General features: G+C 41.8%; 1 protein-coding gene across 18 annotated transcripts in view; it reads left to right on the top strand.

Moving 5' to 3' along the window:
* Il12rb2 (interleukin 12 receptor subunit beta 2) overlaps nucleotides 1-14,954 on the top strand; it is a 73,540-nt gene that overhangs the window by 20,759 nt on the left and 37,827 nt on the right. For all 18 annotated transcript variants that reach the window (XM_075983911.1, XM_075983916.1, XM_075983904.1 and 15 more), the window contains 3 exons: nucleotides 46-188; nucleotides 3,872-4,022; nucleotides 13,444-13,523. In XM_075983911.1, coding sequence (XP_075840026.1) covers nucleotides 46-188; nucleotides 3,872-4,022; nucleotides 13,444-13,523 — 374 coding nt within the window. The remainder of the gene's footprint in view (nucleotides 1-45; nucleotides 189-3,871; nucleotides 4,023-13,443; nucleotides 13,524-14,954) is intronic.

Below are 14,954 nucleotides of genomic sequence, written 5' to 3' on the forward strand. Positions count from 1 at the left end.
ATCATAAAGCCTGACTGGTACATTTTTGTTTGTCTTGGTTACTAGTGAGGCCTCTTCCTCCATGGGACATCAGAATCGATTTTCTAAATGCTTCTGAAAGCAGATGTATCGTGCAATGGAAAGACGAGGGGCAAGTGGTGCTCAATCGACTCAGATACCGGCCTTCTAACAGCATGTCCTGGAATATGGTAATAGTCTTTAGAGGAATGGCAGAAAATCAGTAAGGGCTCTTGCCATTGTTGCACAGACTCATCTTACTATGTCAACAAATTAGGGAGCTTAAGAACTTTCAACCTAGAAACACATATTGAAATTCCATCAGAAAATTGTATATGCCTCTGTCTACATTTTAGAATTTTTGTGTGTACAAGTATTTCCCTTCTCCTAAGAGGCAAGAAGAGAGCATCAGATTCCCCGAGGCCAGAGTCACAGACTGTTCTGAGCAACTGTATGGTTGCTGGAAACCAAAATCTGGTCCCAGCAAAGGCAGAACATGCTCTTAATTACTGAGCCATCTCTCTGTTTATTAAGAAATATTGGAGGGGCCGGAGAGATGGCTTAGTTGTTGAGAACATTGGCTGCTCTTTCAGAGGACTGTGGTTCAATTCCCAGCAACCAAATGGCAGCTCACAACTGTGTGTAACACCCTCACACAGACATATATGCAGGCAAAACACCAGTGCACATAAAATAAAAATAAGTCATTAAAAATTGATAAATTCTGAGGAAGAAGAAGAAGAAGGCGGAGGCGGAGGAGGAGGAGGAGGAGGAGGAAGGAAGGAAGGAAAGAAGGCCAGGCAGTGGTGGTACACACCTTTAATCCCAATACTTAGGAGGCAGAGAAAAGCAGATCTCTGAGTTTGAGGAAAGACTGGTCTTCAGAGTGAGTTCCAGGACAGCCAGAGCTGTTACACAGAGCTTGAAAAAAAGAAAAAAGAAGAAAAGAAAGACTAGGGTAGAAGAAATGGGTCAGTAGGTAGAGTGAGGGCTGATTTTGGATCCTCAGAACCCTCACTCACTAAAGAGAGGGTCATGGCAGCATACGCGTGTGATCCCAGCACTAACAGAGACTGGAGGATCTCTGGAGGGCACTGGTCAGCTAGTGCGGTCAGTCAGCAAGAACACCAGGTTTAATGAGAAACTTTACTCAAAAAAAAAAAAACAGTAGAGAAGCAATTGAGGAAGACACCTAACATTGACCTGACCTATGGTCTCACATGCAAAGACGTGTGTGCCCCACACACATGCATACACATGAACAAGTACACACACATACACTCACACACACAAACACAAAGACAAGAAATATCTTGATCCCCTGGTACTGAATTTTATCTCCAATGTTTAGTTTTATTTATTTGTGTGGTGTGGGGAAGGGGCTGGTTCCCCCAAATCTTGGGGATCGAATCAAATGTCAGACTTTCAGCAAACCCCTTTACCCAACAAGCAATCTCATGATATCCTTTGAGTCTTTAAACAGCAGGTTTGGTTGGTTAGTTGGTTGGTTGTTTTTGGAGTGCTGATAATTGAACCCAAGGCCTTGCCTGTATCAGGCAGGTGTTCTGCCATTGTGCTACTTCCAAACTCTTAAATTTTATTTTACTGTTTTGTGCGTGTGTGTGTGTGTGTGTGTGTGTGTGTGTGTGTGTACTCGCGCACGCATGTGTGTGTAAGTGCAGGTACATGTGTGCCACAGAGGATAAGTGAAGGTCAGAGAACAACTTTGGGGAGTCAGTCCTCCCCTCCCACTGTGAGTTCTGAGTGTCGAACTCAGGTTATAAGGTTTGCACAGCAAGCACCTTTACCTGCTGAGTGATTTCACAGGCTCCGATTCTGAGTAGTTTAAGCCATGGGCTTTCATAAACCTATTTGTAATAAATATTTTGTTGCTCCTTATTTTTCCTTCCCCTTCTTCTTTCTTTTTTAACATTAAAAATATTTTGGAAAGAGGTATTAGAGTATGTACTCAAAGGCTTATGCAGAACTAGATCTTCTCAAGGAAAAGACTGCCGTTTGATATATTAGGACTACACTGTATGTGGGGGGGTGTTGGGAGCGCACATGTGTCCTGGCATACATGTGGCAGTCAGAGATGCCAGTCCCCACTTTTCAATTACACCTCACTAGAGACAGGGTGTGTTTGTTGTTCCCATATGCACACACAGCTTGTAGTATTCCCCTGCCTCCTGCACCACCTCACTGTCCAAGCCTCGGATTCCAAATGCCTGTGCTTAGACTTACACCTGTCCTGGAGATTTAACTCAGGCCCTCACATTTGATCAACAAGAACTTTACCCACTGAGCTGTTTTCCCAGCTTGGTGCTACCACTTTTTATGATAAAAAAAAATGTAGAAGTATGATTCCTTCCAGAATTGTTGTAAAGTATAGTGGCGTATGATAATAGAAAAGGATTGGCTCTACACACTGAAACTCAAGAGAGCATGACTAACATTTTTTCCTGAAACCAGTTTTATGTCTATGATAATGCACTCATCATATGCTAATTATATATGATGTAGAAATTTCTCCACACGGCATTAAGAACTGACAGATTTTTGGGCTAGTGTGAAAGTACATACCTATAACCCCTGTGCTCTGAAGGCTGAGAGAGAGGATAGAATCCCAGACCAGCCTGTGCTGTGTCCTGTGTGTGTCGGTTATCCATGGGAGCCAGAAGAGGGAGGATCCTGTGAGACTGGGGTTACAGACAGTTGTGAGTCACCATGTGGGTAAGTGCAAATCAAACCTTGGTCATCTGGAAGAGTAGCAAAGGCTCTTAACCATATCTCCAGCCCCCAATAGATCTCTAGAGTATTTTTTAAAGAGAAACTATTATATTAGGTTAACATCTCAAATTCAGTAATAATTCAGCATTATTCATTCTCATTAAATGGTAGATCTGGAGAATTTAAAAGGTCATCTTATCTAGATTCTCCTTTCAAGTTGAAATGTTCTGTATCAGGCTGGGGAAAGGCCTCAACAACAGAGGGCCTGGCTTTAGTTCCTAGAACCCATGCTGGGTGACTGAAAACTGCTTGTGATACCAGTTCCAAGGGATCTGATGCCCTCATCTCACTGGCCTCCTTGGACCTCCTGCACAGGCATGGTGCACAGGCACACGTATACATAAATAAAGCAATCTTTTCAAAAGTCGTTGTATTATCCTTTCTATATATGAGCTTTGAACATGCTGAAGACATACTGTACCACCAAACTACTTTCTCTTTACATTCATTTGCTACTAATAGGTATCTTAAAACCCTTGTGAGTTCTGCTATTCATTCTGTTCTACATGATTGCCTTCATGAGTAAGAACATGTGTTTGTCACTAGAGCCAGTGGTGGGTAGAGAGGAAGGAAGAGATTGTTTGAGTAAAGGAATGACATCAGGCTCACCCTTAGCACATTTACACCTGAAACAACTGAAGTAACATATGCTGTACTTCAGAGTGGTCAGTAGAGTGTGAAAATGTTTACTATTTTCAGGTTGTTGTTGGTTTTTGGTAATGTGTGTGGTTGTTCTGCATGATTTATTATTTCTGTGTTCATGTGCATGTTTGGTGCCTGCAGAGGCCAGCACAGGGCATCTGACTGAATCCCCAAGAACTGGAGTTATAGATGGTTGTGCGCCACAGCCATGTTGAGTCCTGGCAATAGAACCCAGGTCCTCTGCAAGAGCAGCCAGTTCTCTTAATCTCTGAGCCATCTGTCCAGGCTCAATGCATACTATTCTGTGGGAGATGGGTCTTATCTCCTTTCTTTGGCCATTGCATGCCCTCTGCCTGTACTGAACTGTCACACAATACACAGTCCACTCCATAAGAATACAGAAGTGTGGTATCTCAGTAAAACACATCTCTTCTGATTTAAGGTTAATGCTATAAATGCCAAGGGAAGATACAGCCTACAGCATCTGAAGCCGTTTACAGAATATGAATTTCAGATTTCGTCTAAGCTGTATCTTTCTAAAGGAAGCTGGAGCAATTGGAGTAAGCTGCTGACAACACGAACACCAGAGGAAGGTAGGCATCCAGCCAAAACGGGGTGGGGGGGATCAGGAAGAGGAGAACAGGAAAAGGCAAAGCCTTCCTTGGAGTAGACTCTTTCAGTGCATGGTGTACAGAAACCACCCAAGAAGGCAAGTTTATGATGCTAAGAAGCTTAACAGGAGAGCAACCTGCCCCTGTCTGCCACCAGTCAAGCCACTGTCTTATTACCATCTAGTAAAATGTGTGCTTTTTTTTCTCTTACTTTTTCAGTACCTCTTATTCCCCAAAGCTGTAGCCAGTAATTAACCTCATTTCTTTGATATATTTTATAGCTTTAGTTCTTTGAAAATTAGAAATGATAATTTAGAAATTATAAACCATACTAAAAGTTTGAAAGAATTTCTGAAAAGAGTATCCTAAAATAAAAGGAATGTCTAACAATCCTCCTTCCTCTACTGTTGCATGGCACTTCGGCACTATCCTGCTCAAGGGAGCCCCGTTGGACCAGGACCAAGAGCAGCATAACAAGTTCAACTTTTTAATCTAATAAATGGGCTTTTCCTTTTGATAATTATTAAGAAGTTAATTTCACAGAAATATAAGCCAACATTTTATTGAAACACAAGTCCTTATATAATCTTTTTGTCGTATTAACAAACTGTATCTTCATTTTATAAGTTCTCAAAGAGTTTTGTGTAATATGTTTTGATCGTATCCATTCTGTCCCCAGCTGCTACCACATTCATAACTAACCCACACAATTATGTCTTCTTTTTTCCTGTTGTTTGTTTTAAAAACCCATAAAGTTGAATTTGTGCTGCCCATATACTCTAGGGTGTGTGGTCTTCACTGGAGGGTGGCCAACCTCCTAAGAGCTACACACCTTTAAAGAAAACTCTCTCTCTCTCCCAGCAGTTATCACTTACCAACAGCTTCTCAGCAGGAGGTGGGGCTTCATGCTCCCTCCCCTCTCCATGCAGGGGGCGTGGACAAACACTTTGTCCTTTGTCCTTGTGAGCTTGTGGAGTTCTTGTGTGTGCTGTCTCAACTCCTATGAATTCTGAAGTGCAGCTGCCCTGCTGGTTCTAGAAAACCCTTCCCAATAGTAACAACCCTTTGAATTCACAAGAATCCTGTTTCGTTTTGTTTCCATTTTGAGTAGTGACATAGTATAGAACGTTTCATATTGTTGTGGGGTATTCACTAGAGAAGACTGCTAGAACATGGGTTTAAGCAGAGGGAAAATCTTTATTAACTGACAAGCAACTACACTGCATGTTCGGGATCCCAATGTAGTTCTGAGACTTTCTGAGAGTGAACTTTCAAGCGCACGCGCACACACACGCACAAACACACACACACACATACACACACACCCGTACTTCAGTTAACAAGAACAGTTAGAAGCAGAACTACAGAATCTAAAAAGCAAGATTAGTACATTTTGAGACTTTCTCAGAACTAGATGGACTTTGATTTAGTTTTAGCAGGTGGTACTGTCTGCCTGCTGAATTTTAAAACCTGAATGGTATTTTCATCATAGAGTCAGTTATGCTAAGGTCTGGGCTGGGATCCTGTTCCGATACTTTATGTAAATTTAAATAAAAAAATTACAGGAATATAATCAATTGTTTATTACTACCTAGAATTTTGTGAGACAATTTTTTTAATTTCATTTTACATTCCAACCACAGTTCTCCCTTCCACCCCTCCTCCCACCCCTACCTCTCACCCCTACTTCCCCCACATCCCATCCCCCTCCACTCCTTCCAAAGGATAAGGTTTCCCATGGGTCAACAAAGCCTGGCATATTAAATTGAGGCAGGTCCAAGCCTGTTGTAATAGGAGCCGCCCCAGCACCCCGGCTGCCTGCTAGCTTATGCCAGAAAATAATTACACGGACACTGTATTCTTTTAAACACTGTTTGGCCCATTATATCTAGCCTCTTCTTGGCTAACTCTCACACCTGGACTAGCCCATTTCTAATAATGTGTGTAGCACCCCAAGGTGCGCATACTGGGAAGATTCTAGCCTACGTCCATCCTGGGTCAGAGTTCATTGCGTCTGCCCGGGAGAGGGGAGCATGGTCTCTGAGCTCACTTCCTCTTCCTCCCAGCATTCTGTTCTGTTTACTCCACCCACCTATGTTCTAAGCTATGAGGCCAAGCAGTTTCTTTATTACTTAACCAATGAAATCAACAGATTGATATATGACACTCCCACACCACAAGCCTGTCCCCACTGCATCAAATCTGAGCATGGCATCCACCATAGGGAATGGGCTCCAAAAAGCTAGCTCATGCACCAGGAATAGATCCTAGTTCCACTGCCAGGAGCGCCTCAGATAGGCCAAGCAACACAACTGGTAAGACAAATTGACTGGCTGACTTAAAACTCACTATGTATACCTGAATGGGTTTGAGCTCACAGAGCTCTACCTGCTTCTGCTTCCCAAGTACTGGGATTTAAAATGTGCACTTTCACACCCAGCTGGAGTTTTTGTAATGCTGATATGAACATCTAAATGGTTATTTGCAAAGGTGGGACTCTGCATATGAGAAGCAGCCTTGTATGATTGGGCTGCTGTGTTTGAGCTTTTAATAGTTGGGGGTTTTGTTGGTTTTGTTTGTTTGTTTTGAGACAGGGTCACCTATATAGTTCTCTTTAGTCTGGAACTCAATATGCAGACCAGGCTGACCCTGAACTCAAAGACCACACCCCTGCCTCTGCCTCCTGAGCACTGGTATTAAAGGCATTCACCACCACCCCCAGTGTGAAGTAATATTTTTTAAATACCTCGTGGATTATATTTTTGTTTGCACAATGCAGATAAGATTTTTCAAATGGGTCAAATTTAATATTCAAATCCAAAATAGTATATGGGTCTAGACATCTGTAAACTACATTATTACATCACGTGGGTCCGAGCTATAAACTACAGAAACATGAAGCTTATGAATCCTTGTCATTTATACACAGATTAATGACTTACTGAGAAAAGTAAGTTATTAATAGTTATCAAAAAGAATTCTCTTTTATTTTTTTAGTACTTACCTGATAAACTCAAACTTCTCTAAGGCAAGCTAGAAACTCTAACATGCGGTGAATAAGTTGCCAGTCACCATGAGGCTGCTGTGTTCAGAGCAGAGCAGGCACTCAGAGATCTGAGGCATGGCTTACCTCAGCCCGTAGGCTTCCTTTCAATGTCTGCACCTTGCTTCTCCAGTTTGATCTTTTTGTGGGTTGTCCTGAGCTCCTGCTCTTACTTTAAGCTCTGTGGTTTACACCCCTTACCACACTCTCTGTCATCAGTTTCTTTTTGAAACACCAACTGATGTAAACCTAAACGTGTGAAAACTTTTTTAACACTTCTTCCTTTTAACCCTTTGAAGTGTCTAGTCGTACGTAACTGGCTTCACTCTCTGAAACTGTGAATGGGGCTCTTTTTCTGTAGCCTCAGCTTCTAAAACCGGAGAGGAGCATGGTGTCCCCTGGTGGTCCAGGTGTGGCTGGCTGCGTCATTCCAGCTGAGTGAAGGCTCTCTCCACTGCACATAGGCCCCTTCCTTTGGTGTTAAATTTAACTTCTGTCATGGTCTTCAGAGAAATGACCACTAAGGAAAGGGAGGAGGAAGGAAGCCTATGCCACCTTCTGAAAAACAGTCTCTAATTCAGCATCGATCAAAAGCTGTCTCGATTCTGGGGACTTTAAGCCATGTTTTCTTTCTAGTGAGAAAACACTCATGAATTTGAGCTCAAAGGTATCCAGACCTGTGCACACTCAACACTCATGACACCTAGCAGAAGACTCCCCTATGAAGAATAGGCCTTCTTTTATGTGTGTGACTCTGTTTATAGGTTTGAGTGCTACTCACCTCAATTAATTTGGCAAATTAATTAAGGAGGCATGCCATGCTTATCTTCAGGACAGAAAGTGCTTCATGCCATGGTGACAACAGAGAGAAGTGAAAGACGCCCGAGAAAGAGAGGGAGAAAGAGAGAGAGAGAGGAGTTCATCGGCCCCTCAAATCTACTCTTCCTCACATAAAGAAGGCATTCTGAGTCCGGCACAGGAGAGGACCACTAACACTTCACTTGTATTTGTTCTGGAGTTTGTAGAGAGAGCACAGCTGCAGAATGTGATTCCCAGTCTGTAATAATCCGTTAGGTGGTGGATCTTTAACAAGCAATCTAGTGAGCAATGCCTTTAAATTTGTTGCAAATATGTAATTAGCTGAAGGCACTATTGTTGTGAACAAGTTAACTGATTTTGATACTGAACACACCCAATCCTAACTACATGGTCAATGCCTGAACTATGTAATTTGTGGAATATTCAGTATAGATCTTTGTTCAATATAGACACTGCATTGGGAAAAGCAGGATCTTTGGAGATAGCAAGAGCTGGCCTCAGCTCTCAGCTTAGCCAGTTTTCAGCTCTTTCTGGTCTTTGCCAACCTCCTTGTCTACAACTGTGCAGCAGATACCATCATGGGAACCTTCTATATCAGAAGAGGGCTACTGAGACCATGAACTTGGCAGTGTTACTTCGTACTTCAGAGTGGCTGGTGTCAGTTGCCTGTACTTTTTAATTCATTGTACATGGTCTATCAGATACAAGCCCCATGCTCGGTGTCTGTGTCATTCTCTCGTGTCCTGAAGAAATGAAAGCTTTTCAGAATGCTTTATGGAAACTTTTGTCATCTTGTCCTTGCTGAAAGGGCAATGTTAGCCCTAGTGGGAGGAGAGAGGGAAGAAAAAGGCTTTAGGTTCAAACACACACACACACACACACACACACACACACACACACACACACACTCACATACACATAGAAGATGGGGTGAGGGTGAGGGGGATTAGAGAAGAGCCACAGAAAAGGTCCACCTGATGAAGAATTCGAGTTTTTCAAGTTTAATAGAGGTCATAAGCTTTTTTAAAGCCAAATCACTGCATGGTGTGAAGTTCATACAAAGCTATAGGATCAAACAGACCCATGCTCAGAGCCTGACTTCCATAACTATTAATTCTAAGTTTCTTAACCATTTAGCAATTCAGTTTTCTTTCTTTTTTTAATTGATTTTATTGAGCTCTACATTTTTCTCTGCTCCCCTCCCATCCTTTCCCCTCCCCTTCAACCCTCTCCTATGGTTCCCCGTGCTCCCAATTTACTCAGGAGATCTTATCTTTTTCTACTTCCCATGTAGATTGGATCCATGTATGTCTCTCTTAGGGTCCTCATTGTTGCCTAGGTTCTCTGGGATTGTGATTTGTAGGCTGGTTTTCTTTGTTTTATGTCTAAAAGCCACTTATGAGTGAGTCTATATGATATTTGTCTTTCTGGCTGGGTTACCTCACTCACTATGATGTTTTCTAGATCCATCCATTTGCCTGCAAATTTCAAGATGTCATTTTTTTTGTTATGTAGTACTCCATTGTGTAAATGCACCACATTTTCTTTATCCATTCTTCAGTTGAGGGAAAGTTAAGTTGTATCCAGGTTCTGGATATGACAAACAATGATGCTATGAACATAGTTGAGCACATATCCCTGTATACAATTGAGTATCCTTTGGATATATACCCAAAAATGGTATTACTGGGTCTTGAAGAAGGTTGTTTCCTAATATTCTGAGAAATGATCATACTGATATCCGAAGAGACTGTACCAGCTTGCACTCCCAGCAGGAGTGTTTCCCTCACCCCACAACCTCTCCAGCATAAGTTGTCATCAGTGTTTTCGGTCTTGGCCATTCTTACAGGAGTAAAAGATAGAATCAAAGAGTTGTTTCTCTGATGACTAAGGATGTTGAGCATTTTCTTAAGTGTCTTTCAGCCATTTTAATTCCTCTATTGAGAGTTTTCTGTTTAGGTCTGTACTTTATTTTTCTATTGGGTTATTTGTTCTTTTGATGACCAATTTCTTGAGTTATTTGTATATTTTGGAGATCAGTCCTCTGTCTGATGTGGGGTTGGTGAAGATCATTCCCATTCTGTAGGCTGTCGTTTTGTGTTGTTGACCATGTCCTTTGCTTTTCAGAAGCTTTTCAGTTTCAAGAGGTCCCATTTATTAATTGTTTCCCTCAGTGTCTGTGCTGCTGGGGTTATATTTAGGAAGTGGTCTCCTGTCCCAGTGTATTCAAATATACTTTCCACTTTCTCTTTTATGAGGTTCACTGTGGTTGGCTTTATGTTGAGGTCTTTGATTCATTTAGACTTGAGTTTTGTGCATGGTGATAGATATGGGTCTATTCATTCTTCTACATGTTAATATCTAGTTATGCCCTTCTTTGAAATTTGCTGCTGTGAGATTATCTGTTGTCTGTGTTTTTGTGGATGTAGCCAACTTCCTTGGGTTGATACTAGTTTTCCTTCTAGTACTTTGTGTAAGGCTGGGTTTGTGGATAGGTATTGATTGATTAAATCTGGTTCTGTCATGGAATATCTTGTTTTGTCCTTTTATGGTAATTGAACATTTTTCTGGATATGGTAGTCTGGGCTGGCATCTGTGGTCTCTTAATGTCTGCATAACACTTGACCAGGATTTTCTGGCTTTCATTGTTTCCATTGAGAAGTCAGGTATAATTCTGATAAGTCTACCTTTATATGTTACTCGGCCTTTTTCCTTTGCAGCTCTCAATATTCTTTCTTTATATTGTATGTTTAGTGTTTTAATTATTATGTGGCAAGGAGACTTTTTTTTTGATCCAGTCTATTTGATTTTCTGTAAGCTTCTTGTATCTTTTATAGACATATCTTTGTTTAGGTTGGGAAAGTTTTCTTCTACAAGTTTGTTAAATATATTTTCTATGCTTTTGAATTGAACTCCTTCTCCTTCTTTTATCCCTATTATTCTTAGTTTTTATCTTTTCAGGGTGTCCCATATTACCTGGATATTTTGTGTTAAGCTTTTGTTAGATTTAATGTTTGACAGGTGAGTCGATTTCCTCTATTGTATCTTCAGTGCTTGAGATTCTCTCTTCTATTCTGCTGTTTATGCTTGCATTTGTGGTTCCTGATCATTCCCTCATGATTTCTGTTTTTATACCCTCATGTTTTCTTTATTGTCTCTATTTCAGTTTTCAAGTCTTAAATAGTTTCTTTCATATGTTTGATTGCTTTTTTTGGTTTACTTTAAGGGATTTGTTGATGTCCTCCAATTTTTGTTTGTCTTTTCCCCCATTTCTTTGAGGAAATTTTTCATTTCCTCTTTAAGGGCCTCAAACATTCTCCTAAAGTTATTTTTTTAGGTCATTTTCTTCTGCTTCATCTATATTTGGTTGTTCAAGTCTTGCTGTTATAGGGTCACTAGTTTTTACTGGTGTCATATTGCTCTTTGTGGTGTTGCACGTGTTCTTACCTTGTCTACCCATCTTTTCCTCTAATTGGTGTAGTTGGGGCTGTCTGTGACTCTGGTGATCAATCTTCCAGGTGCCAGTGGATCCATGGCTCAGATAGTTGCTCCTCTTGGTGCAGTCAGGGCCAGAGTTCCAATCACCCTGTTGGTCATTCTATGTTCCTGGAAGTCACTCGGTGCTCCCAGGGTTCACTCTATAATTCCATGAGTTATTCGGGCCTGCTCCCACAAAGATTGATTGCTTGGAGCACTTTCTGCTGAAGTTGCTGCCTTGGGCCTGCTCTGGCAGAGGTCCTGGCTCAGGTCTACTCCCTCAAAGGGCCCAGACTTTCACCCAGACCTGCAGAGGTCTCTGGTTCTGGCCTACTCCCTCAGTGGTTGCTCCTTTGTACTTGCTCCTGTGGAGTTCACTATCTCAGGCCTGCTTGAGCCTAGGTCACTGGCTCTGACCTGTTTCTGTAGATGTCCCTGGTCTGAGCTCACTCCTGAGGCGTTCCCTGGCTTGGGCCTGGTTCCACAAAGGTCTCTGGCTCTAGTCTACTCCCTCAGAGATCCTAGGCTCGTGCCACGACTTAGTTTTCAAATGAGAAAAATGACAACAGCTAAATCTGCTGACAGTTTACCCTGTGGCAACACTCTTCATCTAAATTCTCAAGACAGTCCCCATGATAAAGAGCTACCAACTTCATTTTGACAGATGATGAAGCCTGCTAATGGGCCTGTTTGTTAGAGATCACACAGCAGGATTCTGTGGTAGATAGCCTAGTGCCTTGGTAACCCTTGCACAACATCTCCTGTCCCAGCAGGACATGAGGAGGAAAGGTGGTACCGAGAAGGGCCCTTGAGACAGTACTATCATGGGACTGTCCTGGTTCCTCCTTTTCCCCATTGCTAGTCTCTCCCTGGCTGTTTAGCTTTTTTTGTCCAAGTGGAAGGTGTTACTATTCTAGAAATTTTGTTCTGGTTTTTTGTTTTGTTTTGTTTTGTTTTTTTTTTGGATTTTCGAGACAGGGTTTCTCTGTAGCTTTTGGTTCCTGTCCTGGAACTAGCTCTTGTAGTCCAGGCTGGCCTTGAACTCACAAAGATCCGCCTGCCTCTGCCTCCTGAGTGCTGGGATTAAAGGCGTGCACCACCACCGCCCGGCTTTGTTCTGGTTAAAAGGAACTTTATTCCAGAAGGAGCCCCAGTCAGTCTCACCTCAAACACACTGTAAGTTTTCCTGTGGGGGAAGCTGGGTTGGAGCGACAGCAGCTGACTTCTGTGGTTGTACTGACTGATTGTACTCCAGGCTAAAGGCAAATTTATCAAGTAGGAGAGAAAACGCACGCACGCACACACACACACACACACACACACACACACACACACACACACACTGCACGGGGTTGATTATTCTCTTTTTCAAGTGTGTTTGCCTTTCTCAAGTGCAGTTGTACTATATTCAACCACTGTCTTATTTATAGTTGCTGCTTATTTATTCTATTTGTTCAGCTTGTGTTTTGACATCAAATGAATAGCATTGCCTGGTCTGGTTTGTTCTTCATTCATCACAGAACAGCGCTTACCACATTCCAGATACTGTATTTGCATTGTGACTCTTAGGTAAATGAGATGTGCCTTTGCTTCAAGCAGATCACACCAAATAATCACATGTCAATCTAAGATCAGGACTGGGGTAAAGATAAGGCTTGCTATTTGTACTTGTGGTTTGTGTTCTTACAGGACCTTGATTTTCTTTGTGGCCTACTTTTCCACCTTCCAATAAAAAAGAGAGAAGTAATCACACATACCTTGAGTTTTTAACTTAAATACTATGTACAAATGAAACATGAGTTAATATATTTTAAAGTTAAGTTAGGAAATAAGTTTTCTTAGTACTTTTTAACTTTTTCATTTCAAAGTATCCATCTTCTTTTACTCATGTGCCAAAGGGATACATGTTTGCTTTTAAATAAAACAGAAAATATTAGATTATAGTGAAAAATGAAATTAGCCTATAATTCTATTTTAAGAATTGTTTATTGACTTTTAAAGATTTTTCTACTGTATATACCTGTATTTATGTGAAAATGTGCTTTTCACCCCTCCCTCCATCAGTGCCTGTTGGGACATTAGACATCTGGTACATGAAACAGAACATCAGCTCTAACAGACAACAAATCTCTCTTTTCTGGAAGGTAAGTTTTCAATTTAAAACTCAAGGAGAGTGTATACTTAACTGAGTATGGGAACATTGTGGCTTCCATATGGCCCTGGAGCTCAGACAATTCCATGATACCTGAAGTAATGTCATCAGCACTCTGGCCAAGTTCCCTCCTCCGAAGTTCACATCCGTGCTTTGTCCCACTTCCACGCCAGGCATTTCTGCCTCTAAACTATACCCTCTCATTTTGCCACTGTGCTTCCAAAACTGCTCAGCAGAGACTTTCTATCTAACTGAGTCATCCGGGGAGGGGGAACACAAAAGATAAGAAAATTGTGCATGTGGATGTTTAGGAATTGTCCCCACAGTTGTTCAAAGAGCAAAGGTTTTAAGAAATCCAAAATAACCTAAATGATAATGGAAAGGAGCCCCACCCCCAGCAGGAACAACAGAACAGGAGAGCCTGCCTTTCTTACGAAGAACCAAAGCTGCTCCTGGGCTGAAAGTCACCGTGACTACCTCATTTAATTCTCACACCCCAGGAGATAGACTCCAGATTGGCCTACCAGATGGAAAACCAGAGAAAGGTAGTGCATGCCTAGGGTCATCCAGCCACTAGGTGGAGATGGGGACTTAAGAGCCTACCTGAACCTTTTTGTACTACTTGATGAGCCATCTTTGTTGAGTCAAATTACTGTTTGAGCTCAACTATCCACACACACTGTATATGCTGCATGCCCACAGGACATGTTTCCAAGTGAAGTGTACTATATTTTACTTCTCAAAGCTCCCCCTCCAACTCCCACCACCACACACACAATGTCCAGTGCAAGAGAATCTATTAAAAATAACTTGTTGCATCATGACCAAGCCCTTGTCTTTGAAACTAACATTGCAGTTCATAATGAAGCTGCTTTCAAGGACAATGGTCAAAGTAGGATACACTGAGAGCTGTATTTGTAAATGAGACATCCAGCTTGGGTGTTTTATAATAAACACTGGCAGGAGGGCTCGAGGGCAGGCATGTGAGTGTTTTTTAATAACACTAGAACAACCCAGAACTGCAAAAGGGGGCACCAAGGAAGTCCAAAGTAGAACTATCCCCCAGCCTGTGAAGACAGTGGCAGAACAAAAGGAAATGTGAAATTTGTCTTGCACTTTTGTAGGGTGTTTGCCTTAGAGGAGCAAGTAGGTACTGAGTGGGTGGAGCCCCTGTAGGGAGGGAGTGTGGGTGCAAGTGTAAGTGTGCTCACATACATATCCGTGAGACTGTCATAGATGTGTGAATGTGTTTGTATGTATGGAAGAGACGAGTATGTATGGAGTAAGTATGTACATAGGAGTTCGTGACTGTAAGGGAGTGATTGGGTGAGCACGTATGTAAAAATGTGTGCATGCAGGTGTGTGTTTATATGAGTGTGTGAGGTTGTGAATGGGTAGAGGGTGGTGTACAGTGTGTAGATAT

The sequence above is a fragment of the Microtus pennsylvanicus genome, chromosome 8 (assembly GCF_037038515.1).
Source record: "Microtus pennsylvanicus isolate mMicPen1 chromosome 8, mMicPen1.hap1, whole genome shotgun sequence".
Lineage (NCBI taxonomy): Eukaryota > Metazoa > Chordata > Mammalia > Rodentia > Cricetidae > Microtus > Microtus pennsylvanicus.